This window comes from Stenella coeruleoalba, assembly GCF_951394435.1.
Source record: "Stenella coeruleoalba genome assembly, chromosome: 13".
NCBI classification, from domain to species: domain Eukaryota; kingdom Metazoa; phylum Chordata; class Mammalia; order Artiodactyla; family Delphinidae; genus Stenella; species Stenella coeruleoalba.
Window position 1 is genome coordinate 38,776,889 of NC_137159.1, and position 15,351 is coordinate 38,792,239.

Sequence of the window (15,351 nt, forward strand, 5' to 3'; positions counted from 1 at the left end):
CATCATCTTATGTAATAAATGTGAGGTTTTGGGGAAAAAAACAAAAACTTAAAAAATTCTTGATAGGTTTCTTAACACCTTTTCAGGGATCCTCTATAATGAGAGCTTTTGAGAGAAGGTTCAGCTTTTATCAAGACTTCCTAGTGTTGCTCCTAGTGTTGTTACCAACAGATCTATGTTCACTTCTTTGCATACTACTTAAAATGAGATTATAATAACACCTTAGGGTAGTGGCTTCATGTATCCAGAGTAGAAATATGAAATGGTAAAACAGATCTTCTGAGTAGCTAAAATAGATACAACCAAGTCCATGAGTAACATTTTGCACATCAGAATAGAATTCTGTTAGGAGAATTTCTAGCTGTGTTCATGTTAGGCAGTAGAAATCTTGACTCCAATTTGATATTTCAGCATGGTTCATCTGGTCCATGAATCGTATTTAGTAATACCACAGGAGTTCTTATATTCTGGATTTTTTGAAGACAAAAGGTTTGCTAAGAATAACTTAAAACTTTAACTGTGGCCCTGGTAGTAGAGGCTTGAGAATACATTTAAGGAGGTTTATTACACTTAATTTGACAAATGTTTTGACCTCTCTTAGGACAGTTTTTGATTATTCTGAAATGTTCTGAGAGTTTTATGTATGCTCTCAATCAGTTGTTTTCAAACTTTATTTCAGCAGTCAAACTTTATGTAAAACAGGTAACAGCAAAGAATGAATGGGTTCCTTTGGCAGCTAACTTTTCAGCTGAAAGTATCTAACCTTCTGATTATAAAAGTAACACTTTCAATATGACTAAAAAAGCATAGACTATACAAAATATAGAGTTTAAAATAAAAGGCCTTGAATCTCTCCTTTTGCTCCATTCTCTCATCAAAAAAAATTGTTATGAAATTAGTTCAGATATTTTCAGACATTTAAAAATTTATGAAAATTAGATCATGTTCATAAATTCTATTTTTAACAAATACAGGATATTATCTTTATATGCCTGTGCATGTGGAATTCACCTTATTTATTTTTTGATTCACCTTATTTTTAACAGCATTTTAAAGGTATACTTTACATACCATAAAAATCACTTGCTTAAAGTATATATTATTTTCATAAATTTATAGAGCCGTGCAACCATTACCACATTTCAATTTGAGAACATTTTCATCATCCCAAAAAGATAATCCCTCATGCCATTTCACCGTATTATTTTTGAAGGCTGCGTAAGACCCTAGATGGTTATGTCACCATTTTATTTAGCCAGCCTATTGATGGATACTGAAGTTGTTTCTAATTTTGAAATGTTATAAATAGTTTCAGTGAGCATCATTATACATACATTTTCCAGCACTACTTTTACTAGTTGTTTAGGATAAATAACCAGAAGTTGATTTGCTGGGTCAAAGGGAAGGTACATTTTAAATGTTGATAGGTAACTGCCAAATTATCCTCCAACAAGGTCATACCAGCTTATATTCACACCAACAGTGGATGAGTGTGCTTTTAGGTAGTTTAAATCTTACGTATGGAAAGCACGTTGTGGAACTTTTGAGTATACCTCTAGAGATTTCCCGAGTACAGTTTCAAAACCACTTAACTAAGTTTAAAATGTGTTCAAAAATTACCCCAATTATTTAAGGAAAGGTTTTTGTTTAAGAAGGCAAAATAATGTGTAGCATATAGTATAGAAAGATTTCTTTGGAGAAGAGTTAAAGTATACTTTAGAACTGAATCATATTAGCTTCAGTTAGGAATACTGCTGTTGATGATGAGAAGCAATTGTACAATCGGTGAGTTTTTATAAAATCAATCTTTAAAAAATTGTAGTTTTTAAAGATTGTCATGTAGTAGTGTGATGTAATTGTATTTACCTTTTTTTCTTTTTTTTTTTTAAATCAGGATATATCAACCCAAGAAAGCAACATATTAGGGGCATTCTGTGATATGAATGTAAGTGTTTATCTTTTTTCATTCTTAGGTTTATGGAAAATTTTACTTTTTCATGTAAGTCTTTTTGAGTTTATGCCTGACCAGTATCTTTCCAGTACTGGTAATAAAATAAAAATTGTTCCTGATAAGTTTTAAAATAATAGATTTTCTTTTTTCTTCAGGATGTAGAAGTACCATTGCATTTGCTTCGTTATGTATGTTTGTTTTGTGGGAAAAATGGCCTTTCTCTCATGAAGGACTGCTTTGAATATGGAACTCCTGAAACTTTGCCATTTCTTATAGCACATGCATTTATTACAGTTGTATCTAATGTAAGTATTGTTTGGAATTGGTTTTAATCTTGAGATCAAAGTCTAGTATTTTAATAACATGAATTTTTATGTTCAGAAAAGCCAGATTATGAGTGATTTACATGTACAATCTTGTTTTTCTTTTCTTCTGGATTATACTTTGAAAAAATCGAGTACAGAAATCTTTTTTAAAATGTCTTTGTTATAATAAATTGGAATTTGTATCAGCGGTTAGGACTTGGTGTTTTCACTGCTGTGGCCCGGGTTCAATCCCTGGTTGGGGAACTAAGATCCTGCAAGCTGCACGGCACAACCAAAAAAAAAAAAAAATTAATGAATTTAAGTTAACTAGATAAATTTAGCCATCTACCTCTTTAGCCAGGGATTTTGTACTGGGAAATTTTAGAGTTTTTGGTTACTTAAATGATGGTTAGCCTAGCCTAGGGCACTACTACAGTGTGTCTGACTTCCCTGTATATTGCAAGTGAAGAACTAACATTTCTTTTTGCCTTTGTAAAGAAGATAATTCTTTCAAATGTTGTGAATGTCAGCTACTGTGAAGCACAATATGTGTGGAAGCAGAGAGAAGAAATACATTTTACCACCTGTGTATTAAAATCTAACCTAAAATAATCTTCTATTCTGGTCATCATTTAAAAAAATAGTGAAGCAATACTTAAATCTAACTTTACCAAAGCCTGAATTCTTGTATTAACTGAGTTACCTTAAGTAATAACTACTGTGAAATACTTCAAGTGTGTATATAAAATACAGGGTGAAAAAAGACTGAACAAAATAACTTTGTTTCCTCGTTTCCAGTGTAGAAATAACACTGGAGAGGACACTGGCTTCACTCAAATTTATTGAGTATCTGGAACTCCATGTTTCCATATTTGAAATAATTAATTTGTATCAAGGTCATTTTTAGTCCCCAAATTCCTTGGTTTCTGACAGGTTGAACATGCTACATGTAATGGCAGTGTAGCATGGTAGGTTAAGAATATACACTTTGGAGTCACAATTGCATTTGAATTCTGAACCTGAGCCTCAATTTTTTAATTCGTAGAATGGGAATGATAAATATGGTGATCTACCTTAAAAGATTGTTGTGAGGTTTTAAGATTTTAAGCTCTTATTAATAGCACCTGATACATAGTAAGCCCTTAGTGACTGGTGCTGCTATTTATTTTAGCTGTTATTAACACTTAACCTGATTCTGTTAGTCTGATTGACTTTATTTGTTTGAAAGAAAGTTTTATTCAGTTTGGCTTCCTTTGGGAGAAAGAATAAAATACAGACTTTTGAGTGAACTTAAATCCTGTGTTGACATTTTAGTTTTAAATTGTCATAAATTTAGAGAGGGTAAATAACTGAGTTTGAAATCCAAAGTTCAAAAAATAATTTATCAACAGTTTTCCTTAATCAGGAATATTAACCTGAATTAAAATGTATTTCTTGAATTAATTTTACTAAATCTTGGTGTTAAAAGTCTATTGTGGAAACCTTGTTACAGGTAACTTATTGCTATCTCTTGAAAAGTAATCCTTTACTTTGGATTCTGTTTGGAGGTTTGGATTCTGTTTCATTTTTCTCTTCAGCCTTTTTGTGACTGCTAATTGGTGGGCTGTTGTCAATTTGCATAACTTTATCTTGTAACTCAACTGAGACTATTAAACCAAAGTTAAAATTAGTCATACTGTTTAAATTAATAGTGTAATTGTTTGGATACTATAATCTATGTTTGTTTTTTTCCTGAGAGTATAACATAATGTACTTTTTAACCAAAGGTTTTATATCTTGATTGGGTAACTCTCATTTGGCATCTTTTCCTCATAAAAAAATATTTTTTGATTTTGCTTTCTTCTAATTTTTAAAAATACAGTTAATACTTTGGTGCAAATTAAGAGCTTAAATTATAATTCTTTTTGTAATTAAGTTGTCTGCAGACCCTGTACTTTATTTTTTTCAGAGTCTGGAGTTTTTCTTAAGGGACTGGTGACATTTAAAGCAATATAAGTGTTGGCATGATTTCTGACCTTTTTTTGGAGTTTTGACCACTCTGCTTGAAGTTTATATGAAAACACTTAGCAGCCACTTTAAACAATTGAAATAGACATCCTTTTTGCATTTTGAGAAACTTTAAGGCCTTTAAATTTCAGACTTTTCTAGTCACATACAAGTTGATCTAGAGCAGAGTAGTTTCCTTTAGTGGATCATTGTAAATGATAAACCCTGGTCGTTTCTGTATGTCTCATTTCTTTTCTTGAGAAATAGGCAGCTTGTTTAGCCATGTTGTTTCAGCTTCAGTAAGGCTGAAGGTCCCTTATTTGGGAATCTCTGATTTTCCATGGGCTTTCATACAGGAACAAAAACTCCTACATTCAAATAATGAAAAAATTATTGAATTTTAGGGCAATCCTTTTCTTGAAAAGCAAAAAATTCTACGAATTATAAACTACTTTTATGGTAAGGTAGATAAGGCCTGACCTTATTGAGTACCTGTTTCTCCCACACTTGATTATAATAAATCACACATTCAGAAGAAAACATGTTTATATCAGTTCCTGGGAACCAAGCCATTCTGTTTGTTTTCTAGGGTCATTCCCTCACTCTTAATGAGGAAGGTGGTGTTATCTCCTAGAACTTTAGCTTGCAGCACAGGAAAACTCACTTTGCCTTGAGTCTGAGTTATCAGCAAAGAAGGAAAACTCTTACTTTGATCAGTTAAGGTTCAAATCTGATAATACGCTTAGGCCCATACACTTATTTCAGTCTCAGAAGTTTGCTTTAGCATTTCTAAACTAACACTGTTAGGAGAGTTCTCAGTTTTGCACAAGTATTACTCCACTCTTATAAGGATCTATTCTTAGTAATAATGACTGCCACCTCAGGGAAATAACAACAAAATCTTTATATATGTAGTTTTCTTATTTTGTATTGGTCTGTAGGTTTTCAGCAAAAGCAGTTAACCAATATTTAGCACAGCTTACAGAAGTAGAATGTAGAGTCCTCATAGAAGTTTCCCCACTGAGATGCATGGTGGTTATAGCTCATAGTATGTATCCTGCCTCAGCCTCAGCAAAGATGCCTGAGTTAGTCATCTCAGACATGACACCTTTTATTAATTACAAAATAACAAAGCCTAAGGACTTTGCATAAAGAATTTAAGAGTCATGGGATTTATTTTATTAATATGAATGGAAAAGTACAAATGAGCCTTAATAAACCTCATGAATATATGCTTTACAAAACAGATATGACAAATTATTACCTAAGAGATGTTATCAGACATGCAAACTTGTAGTAACACAACAGAAGACACAATAACAATTTCCGAACTGTCAGTTTCCTAAGACTACTTTACAAAAAACACTAACAAGGACTATTTAATATCAGAAGTTAGGCTGGGATTATACATTTTCATATATTTTCACACTAATCAGGAGAGTTCGCTGACAGTTCAGTGAAGTTTTCATTTTGTCAAAACTAGCTTTGTGATGCAGAATACTGCCTACATTTCTGCAGTTATAAGGGGATCAGACAATATTTTTTCCTATTCCTGAGATTTTTAACAAGTACTTAGAAGGGCTACTAGAGCTCTGTTATCACAAAGAGGGGGAAGCTCAAAACTTACAGTAAGGAAAGAAAAAGGACCTATGTGATTAATAGCATATGGAATTTGATTCTTGTAATGGTATACCTCATAGTAGATTAAAGAATGTAGATTTTACAGAGAAATAATCTTGGGCTTGAATTGTAGTTCTGTTATGTACTATCTAATTTTTTTGTTTTTTTGTTTTTAAAATTTTTTTATTGATGTAATATCTAATTTTGATTACATTATGTCTATAAGCCTCACTTTTTTCATCTATCACAATGGAAATATTAAGGGTTCAGTAAATGGTAGCTCTTCTTTCTATTAAAAATTTCTTTCCAATGTTGACATTTTTTCCCTTGTCATTTTTATTTAAATATTTGTTCGTTGGCATATTTGTTTATCCCCAAATAAAAGGTATCACTGTATCTATTTTCATTTTCATCCGTTCTAATGTATCTTATATATAATTGAATCTGTGAACCTTTTAAAAAAATTTGAAATAAACATATAGAAAAGTGAACAGAATGATAAGGTATGGCTCAGTGACTTATCAAAGTGAATATCCCATTTAACCACTACCCATGTCAAGAAACAAATCATTGTCAATTCCCCAGAAGCCTCCTTTATGATTCCTCTAAGTCACTATCCCATCTCTTTGCCCTTAAAGGTGAACACAATTCATACTTTTATTTCTTGCTTTTCTTTGTTTTATTACTTAAGCTTATATCCCTAAATACTGTGATTTAGTTTTGTCTCTTGCTAACTGTATAAGTAGAATCACATACAATGCATTCTTTCATGTATGGCTACTTTTGTTTAACATTGAGATTTATATTGCATGTAGTTCGAGTTGCTCATTTTGATTGTTGTATAATACTCCTTTAAAAATATACCAACATTGATCTGTTTTACTGGTGATGGATTAATGTGGTGTCAGCATTCTCTTACATGTCTTTTAGTGCATGTGTACATTATTTTCATATATATATAGTAGTGCAATTTCTTTATCACAGGGTATACATATATTCAGTTTTACACGTTAATGCTAAGATTTTCTGAAGTGATTGTATTAATTTACACTCTTACCAGGAATGAGAGTTCCCATTGCTCCATATCATTGCAGACACCTAGTATTTTAACTCTTAGAGATTCATGATGAACTAATAGTAGTATCTCCTTGTGGTCTGCTTTTGTGTTTTTAAATGACTAAAGAGATTGAGCACCAATTCGTGGGCATATTAGCCATTTCAATATTTTTCGAGAAGTGTCAGTTTGTTTTTTTTTTGCGGTACGTGGGCCTCTCACTGTTTGTGGCCTCTCCTGTTGCGGAGCACAGGCTCTGGACGCGCAGGCTCAGCGGCCATGGCTCACGGACCCAGCCGCTCTGCGGCATGTGGGATCTTCCCGGACCGGGGCACGAACCCGTGTCCCCTGCATTGGCAGGCGGACTCTCAACCACTGCGCCACCAGGGAACCCCAGTTCAAGTTTTTTTAATCTGTTTTAAAAATCAAATTGTTTGCCTTTTCCTTACAAATGTGTGGAGATTCCTTATATGTTTTGGTTACAAGTCTTCTGCCTGACATTTATGTATTGCTAATATCTTCTTCAACTCTGGTTTTGCTTTTAATTCTCTTGTGTCTTTTAAGAGTTATTTTTAACTTAACTATAGTTGATTTACAGTACTGTGTTAGTTTCAGGTGTACAGCTTCAGATTCTTTTTTTTTTTAAATAAAATTTATTTATAGTTTTGGTTGTGTTGGGTCTTCATTGCTGCATGCGAATTTCTCTAGTTGCGGTGAGTGGGGCTACTCTTCACTGCAGTGTGCAGGCTTCTCGTGGCGGTGCTTCTCTTGTTGTGGTGCTTCTCTTGTCGCGGAGCATGGACTCTAGGCACACAGGCTTCAGTAGTTGTGGCACACAGGCTCCAGAGTGCCGGCTCAGTAGTTGTGGCGCACAGACTTAGTTGCTCCACTGCATGTGGGACCTTCCTGGACCAGGGCTTGAACCCGTGTCCCCTGCATTGGCAGGCGGATTCTTAACCACTGTGCCACCAGGGAAGCCCCAGATTCTTTTTCATTATAGGTTAGTACAAGATACTGAATATAGTTCCATGTGCTATACAGTAAATCCTTGTTGTTTATTTTATATGTAGTAGTGCATATCTATTAATCCCATACTCCCAATTTATCCTTCCCTCTCCCCCTTTCCCTTTGGTAACCATAAGTTTGTTTCCTGTTTTGTACAGAAGTTGATGTGTATTATTTTTTTAGATTCCATTTATAAATGATATCTTATAGAATTTGTCTTTCTCTGCCTAACTTACTTTACTTAATATGCAAATCTCTAGGTCCATCCACGTTGCTGCAAATGGAAGGATTTCTTTTTTTTTTTTTAATGGCTAGGTAATATTCTATTGTGTATGTATACCACATCTTCTTTATCCCTTCATCTGTCGAGGGACATTTAGGTTGCTTTTATGTCTTGGCTATTGTGCTGTGAACATTGGGGGGTGCATGTACCTTTTTGAATTAGGGTTTTTGTCTTTTCAGAATATATGCCCAGGAGTGGATCATATGGTACCTCTATTTTTAGTTTTTAAAGGAATCTCCAGACTGTTTTCCATAGGGCTTTACCAATTTACATTCCCACCAATAGTGTAGGAGGATTCCCTTTTCTCCAAATCCTCTAGTATTTATTATTTCTGGACTTTCTGATGATGGCTATTCTGACTGGTGTGAGGTGTCGTTTTGATTTCATTAAGAGTTATTTTCTAACCAAACTTAATGGTGTATAATTTATAAAAAATTTTTTTCTTTATGGTTAATGTTTTCATTAATGGATAAAAAATCTTCCTTATGAAGATATTTTTCTATGTTCTGGAATTTTTATTATGTTACTTTCACATTTTGATCTGTAGTTCAGTTGGAATTGACTTTTGTGTGTGGTGTGTGAGGGATCAGGATTCATTTTCTTTTCTATATAGACAGACACTGGACCTGTCGCTATTTATAGCAAAGACAGTCCTTTCCTATTTGTTCTGAAGTATCATTTTGTCATAAATCAGGTATCTTTATTTGTCTTCTTGTGCATGGGTCTGGGGTTTCTAGTATATTCCATTAGTCTATTTGATTAGTCTTGTGCTGTTTTGCATACCATCTTAATTTCTGCTGCTTTATAAGAAGTCTTGCTATCTGGTAAAGCAAGTTCTACCTCCCTGTCATTTTTTAAAAAAATTTATTAAGATGTAACTGACATATAACATTAGTTTCAGTTGATTCAATATTTATATAGTTACAAAATGATTACCACAGGAAGTCTAGTTAACGTCTGACACCATTCATAGTTAACAAATTTTTTTTTATAAGAACTTTTAAGAACTATTAGCACTTTCAAATATGCAAAACCATTTTATTAAGTATAGTCACCATGCATTATATCTCTACTCTCTGTCATTCTTAAAGAGTGTTTTGTCTCTTCTTGGACTTTTGCATTTGGAATCAGTGCCTAAAGTTCCACGTATAAACCTTTTTGGGTTGCATTGAATCTGTAGATCAATTTGCGGAGAACTGTGTCTCTGCAATATTGAGTCTTCTAATGTATAAATATGGTAAATGTGTTTTTATTTACATGCTTTAAGATTTGTCTCATAATTTTCTGTGTTTATGTGGAGATGTTATATATCTTTGTTAGACAATTTCTAGGCGCATGATACTTTTTGATGCTGTTGTAAAGAGAATATTTTTGAAAATTTTATTTATTATTTTTTTCTGGTATGTAAGACGTGTATACATGTATTATATATATGTAATATAGTATGTGTATGTATGTATATATGTGTGTATATTAATTCATTTACTTATATTAACTTTCTAAGCAGCAATCTTGCTAAACTAGTTAATTCCAAAAAGGTTTATCTGAAAATTATTTTGGATTTCTTACTTACATAATCACATCATCTCAGAGTAATATTGATTTTAATTCTTCCTTTTTAGTCTTATGCCTTTTATTCGGTTTCTTGTCTGTTGCACTGTCTAGGACCTTCAGTTTAAGTTGAATTAAAGGTATTCTTGTCTTGTTCCTAGTCTCAGAGGGAAGAGTTTTAGCATTTCACCGTTAGTATTGTATTTGCTATAGGACTTATGTTTCATAGATTAAAGTGAAGCCATGCAGTCTGTATTTACAAATTTGTTTTCAATTTGTATTACTTGCATGTGTTAAGGCTTAGTATTGTAGTTTCTTGTTTGATGATTTGCTTAGGATTTTTTTCTTATATGATATTTAAACTGCGATTTATGAGAATAAAACTAATATGAGCATATTAGATTTAGAAATGGGCTGGAATATTATGTAGAAAAAATTAAGTGAACAGATTATTATAACTTTCATTATAACTTAGATTGGGATACTTACAGTGAGAACTTAATTAAACAAATAGTTGTTGATGATCAGTGTTTGACTCTATAAAATATATTTGTCTTAGATGGATATTGAAGTGACCAGGTATCAGGTAATTTGATATTTTTTAGAAGGAAGGATGATTTATTAAAAAAATAATTTAGTTCTATAGTATTTGGGTTGCTACCATACAAAGAGGTATAGAGTAGCAGGTAGTAAGACGTTACTTGGATAGGTGATTCTCCCTTTTCAGGAAGAAACTGATAGTAATTCTTCAGATTGATTTTAGGTATATGGATTAGAATTGTTTATAGGTTAAATTACTTACCTGATATGTGTGCAGTCGTATTTCTTAGTTTATCCTTTTCAAAATAGATGAAATACATTTAGTTTTTAGAGGCAGGAAAATACTAAATGTTCTTGTTTTTAATTAAAGACATGTATTTCACATATTCATTAATCATTAATATCATTTTTATGTTTCTTTATAGATTAGAATATGGCTACATATCCCTGCTGTCATGCAGCACATTATCCCTTTTAGGACATATGTTATCAGGTAAGTTTATAAAATCTTTCTCCCCTGGTTATCCGTGTAGTAATGTTGTTTTTTTTTTTTTTTTTTTTTTTTTTTTTGCGGTACGTGGGCCTCTCACTGTTCTGGCCTCTCCCATTGCGGAGCACAGGCTCAGCGGCCATGGCCCACGGGCCCAGCCACTCGGCGGCACGTGGGATCCTCCCGGACCGGGGCACGACCCCACGTCCCCTGCATTGGCAGGCGGACTCTCAACCACTGCGCCACCAGGGAAGCCCAGTGTAGTAATGTTTAAACTATTCATAACATAGTACATAATTATATAGTTTGAAAGTCCTTTGTGTTCACATCCTCCAGAGAAAATTTTTGACCATTTGATGTATTTTTTAATGCACCTATGTAGGTTTATATTTAATGTTTACTTTAAAGCAATTTATGTTGGAATATTTTTTATGTAAGTATAAAGAATTAAACAGATTAACAGTGGTTGCATGATAGTCCACTGTATTTATTCAGTCAACAAATGTATACTAAGTATTATGTTGTAGGCACTGGAGATACAGCAGAGAAGAAAATATATCTCCTTTGGTGCAGTCTGTGTGCACAATAAGTAAATGATACAGTTCATTAGAAAGTCATGAGTATGACAGAGAAAAATAGCGGCAAGGGTGGGTTGAGAGTTCTAGAGAGTGGGTCACAATTATACCTATGGTTTAGAGAAGGTCTCATTGGGAAAAGGGTGATATTTGAGTTCTGGAAGTTCCAACCTAAGAAGGAAACCTAAGACGAGGATAGAGATATTATCATATTTATTAGGCTTAGAGTGTAAACTGTTGGAGTTCTAAGATTGTATTTCTTGATAATATTTATGAGTTCTTTATAATTTTTATTCATTTGCAAAGATTTGAGTGCCTGCTATTTTCTGGTTACTGTTCGGGTTGTTGGAGAAAGTATCAGGAAAAGAATCAGATAGTGATGAATCCTATGCAAGTAAAGATAAGGTGATAGAGAATATGAGGCCTTTCTGAAAGGTGACATCTGAGGAACATGAATCTGCTAATCAGATAAGTAGAAGGAACATAAGGGCATAGGCTTTGAAGTTGGAAAGAATATGACATATTAAAAAATTAGAAGTAGGGACTTCCCTGGTGGCACAGTGGTTAAGAATATGCCTGCCAATGCAGGAGACACGGGTTCGAGCCCTGGTCCGGGAAGATTCCACATGCCGTGGAGCAACTAAGCCTGTGCGCCACAACTACTGAGCCTGCAAGTCACAACTACTGAAGCCCATGTGCCACAACTACTGAAGTCCATGAACCTAGAGCCCGTGCTCCGCAACGAGAGAAGCCACCACAATGAGAAGCCCGCGTACCGCAAAGAAAAGTATCCCCCACTCACCGCAACTGGAGAAAGCCCGTGTGTAGCAATGAAGACTCAACACAGCCAAAAATAAAAAAATAAAGACATTTATATATATTAAAAAAAAAACTAGAAGTAGACTGGTGGAGCATAGTGTATAAGGAGGTAAGATTATGATATGAGGTTGGATATAAACAGGGGCAGATTATTCAGGACCTTCAAGACCTTTTAAGGAGCTTGGATTTAATTTTAGCAGTGGGATCTATTGAAGGGTTTTAAGCAGATGAATCATGATGGCTTTTTTAAAAAAAATATTTTAAGCTGCTTAATTTGTAATCTTTTTCAAAAAAATTTTATTTATTTATTTATTTATTTTTGGCTGCGTTGAGTCTGTCGCTCCGCGTGGGCTTTCTCTAGTTGTGGCGAGTGGGTGCTACTCCTCATTGCGGTGCATGGGCTTCTCATTGCGGTGGCTTCTCTTGTTGCAGAGCGCGGGCTCTAGGTGAACAGGCTTCAGTAGTTGTGGCACACGGGCTCAGTAGATGTGGCTCGCAGGCTCTAGAGCACATGCTCAGTAGTTGTGACATGCGGGTTAAATTGCTCCGTGGCTTGTGGGATCTTCCCGGACTAGGGCTCGAACCCATGTCCCCTGCATTGGCAGGCAGATTCTTAACCACTGCGCCACCAGGGAAGTCCTCATGATGGTTTTTAAAAGATCACTTTGGCCTTTAAGTGGCTCATAAATTACAGGAGTGTTGGAGGAGGAGCTAGGAGACCAGTTGAAAAGTTAATGGAGTAGTCCTGGAAAGAAGTGATGGTTACTTGTACAAGAATTGTTTATGGTGATTTGAAAATTGACTGGATATAGTTGAAAATGAAATCAATAAGGTTGGTGATTGTGGAGTTTAAGGAAAGGGGTAGCATAGTGGAAGACACTTAGCTGCCCTCCCTTTGATTTCTCTTTTTGCTGTGAGTATCATTAACAGATGTGAAAGACTGGGAGAATTTAAAGACGTAATTTTGAGATGCTTGTGGGACATTTAAGTGGCACGGGGAAATTGGGAATATAAGCCTGTAACTTAGAACAACAGCGTTAATTTAGGAGTTGTCAGCATAAAGGTAGCACTTAAAAACCATGGGAATAGGGGCTTCCCTGGTGGTGCAGTGGTTGAGAGTCCGCCTGCCGTTGCAGGGGACACGGGTTCGTGCCCTGGTCCAGGAAGATCCCACATGCCGCGGTGCGGCTGGGCCCATGAGCCATGGCCACTGAGCCTGTGCATCCAGAGCCTGTGCTCCGCAACGGGAGAGGCCACAACGGTGAGAAGTCCGCGTATCACAAAAAAAACTAAACAACAACAACAAAAAAACCCATGAGAATAGGACTTCCCTGGTGGCACAGTGGTTAAGAATCCACCTGCCAATGTAGGGGAGATGGGTTTGAGCCCTGGTCTGGGAAGATCCCACATGCCGCAGAGCAGCTAAGCCTGTGTGCCACAACTACTGAGCCCATATGCTGCAACTACTGAAGCCCGCATGCCTAGGGCCAATGCTCCGCAACAAGAGAAGCCACCGCAATGAGAAGCCCACGCACCGCAAAGAAGAGTAGCCCCCACTCGCCACAACTAGAGAAAGCACGAGGGCAGCAATGAAGACCCATCACAGCCAAAAATAAATAAATAAATTTTTAAAAAACCTCATGGGTGGGCTTCCCTGGTGGCGCAGTGGTTGAGAGTCTGCCTGCCGATGCAGGGGATGCAGGTTCATGGCCCGGTCCGAGAAGATCCCACATGCCGCGGAGTGGCTGGGCTCGTGAGCCATGGCCGCTGAGTCTGCACGTCTGGAGCCTGTGCTCCGCAATAGGAGAGGCCACAACAGTGAGAGGGCCGCGTACCGCAAAAAAACAACCCAAAAAACCTCAGGGGAATAAATGAGGTCATCTGGGGAGAGAATGTAGAAAGAAAATAGAAGTGAATCTAGGGGACTTCCCTGGTGTTCCAGCGGGTAAAACTCCGTGCTCCCAATGCAGGGGGCCCGGGTTTGATCCCTGGTCAGGGAACTAGATCCCACATGCGTGCCGCAACTGAGTCCACATGCTGCAACAAAGATCCAGCATGCCGCAACTAAGACCTGGCACGGCCTAAATTAAAAAAAAAAGAAGTGGGGCTTCCCTGGTGGCGCAGTGGTTGAGAGTCCGCCTGCCGATGCAGGGGACACGGGTTCGTGCCCCGGTCCAGGAGGATCCCACATGCCGCAGAGCGGCTGGGCCCGTGAGCCATGGCCGCTGAGCTGTGCGTCCGGAGCCTGTGCTCCACGACGGGAGAGGCCACAACAGTGAGAGGCCCACGTACCGCAAAAAAAAAAAAAGTGAATCTAGGATGGAGTGCTATATCAGTTTGCTTTTGCTGTGTGAGAAAACACCCAAAACCAGTAGCTTAAAATAACAGCCGTTTATTATTTGTCACAGTTCTCTGGTTGGCTAGCTTTTCTGATCTGGGCTGACTTGGCTGGACCTGGGTGCTCTGTGATAGATAATCTCAGTCATTTGTCCTCTGGTTGGCAGGCTGATTGGTCTTGAGTGGGGAAGGGTGCTCATATGTATCTTGGCAGTTGGCTGGATGTCAGTTGGGGCATTAGCCGTGTCTCTCTCATCCAGCAGGCTATCCTGAGTCCTTTTCTCAGTGGTGGAAGAGTTCCCAGCAAGAGAGGGCAAGCTCAAAGGCTTTTTAAGCTTCTGCTTATGTTACATCTCTTAATACCCCACTGGGCAAAGGAACCTTCATGGCAAAGCTCAGATGCAAGGAAGTAGAGGAATAAATGACACATTTATTTAATGTTATTTAAATGACACACATTTATGAAGAGTGGTAAAGTCACATTGCAAAGACTACTATATAAAGTGATGGGAGGAATTTGGGGCCTTTCTGCAATCCATTACAAGCCCTGAGGAGCAATAATGTTGAAAGGTTGGGTACAGGAGGAGAGACTAACCAAATAGAATAGGCAGGGCCTGAGAGGAAAACCAGTGGCTTGTGATTTTTGAAAGCCAAAAAAGAATGATGTTTAAAATGTACACATTTTGAAGAATTTTGGCTGTGTTGGGGAGTAGATGTACTATTTATATGAAGTCAACTGAAATTTACTAAAACAGGAGCTGTATACATGACAGGTACTAGAGAATAGTAAAGCTCTACTGGAGGTGCAGGTGCAGAATCCGATGTTAAATGACTT

General features: G+C 36.4%; 1 protein-coding gene across 9 annotated transcripts in view; it reads left to right on the plus strand.

The window, feature by feature from the left end:
- The window catches only part of USP34 (ubiquitin specific peptidase 34), a 231,362-nt gene that overhangs the window by 49,518 nt on the left and 166,493 nt on the right, over positions 1-15,351 (plus strand). For all 9 annotated transcript variants that reach the window (XM_079941554.1, XM_079941552.1, XM_079941557.1 and 6 more), the window contains exons 4-6: positions 1,895-1,945; positions 2,107-2,256; positions 10,721-10,788. In XM_079941554.1, coding sequence (XP_079797680.1) covers positions 1,895-1,945; positions 2,107-2,256; positions 10,721-10,788 — 269 coding nt within the window. The remainder of the gene's footprint in view (positions 1-1,894; positions 1,946-2,106; positions 2,257-10,720; positions 10,789-15,351) is intronic.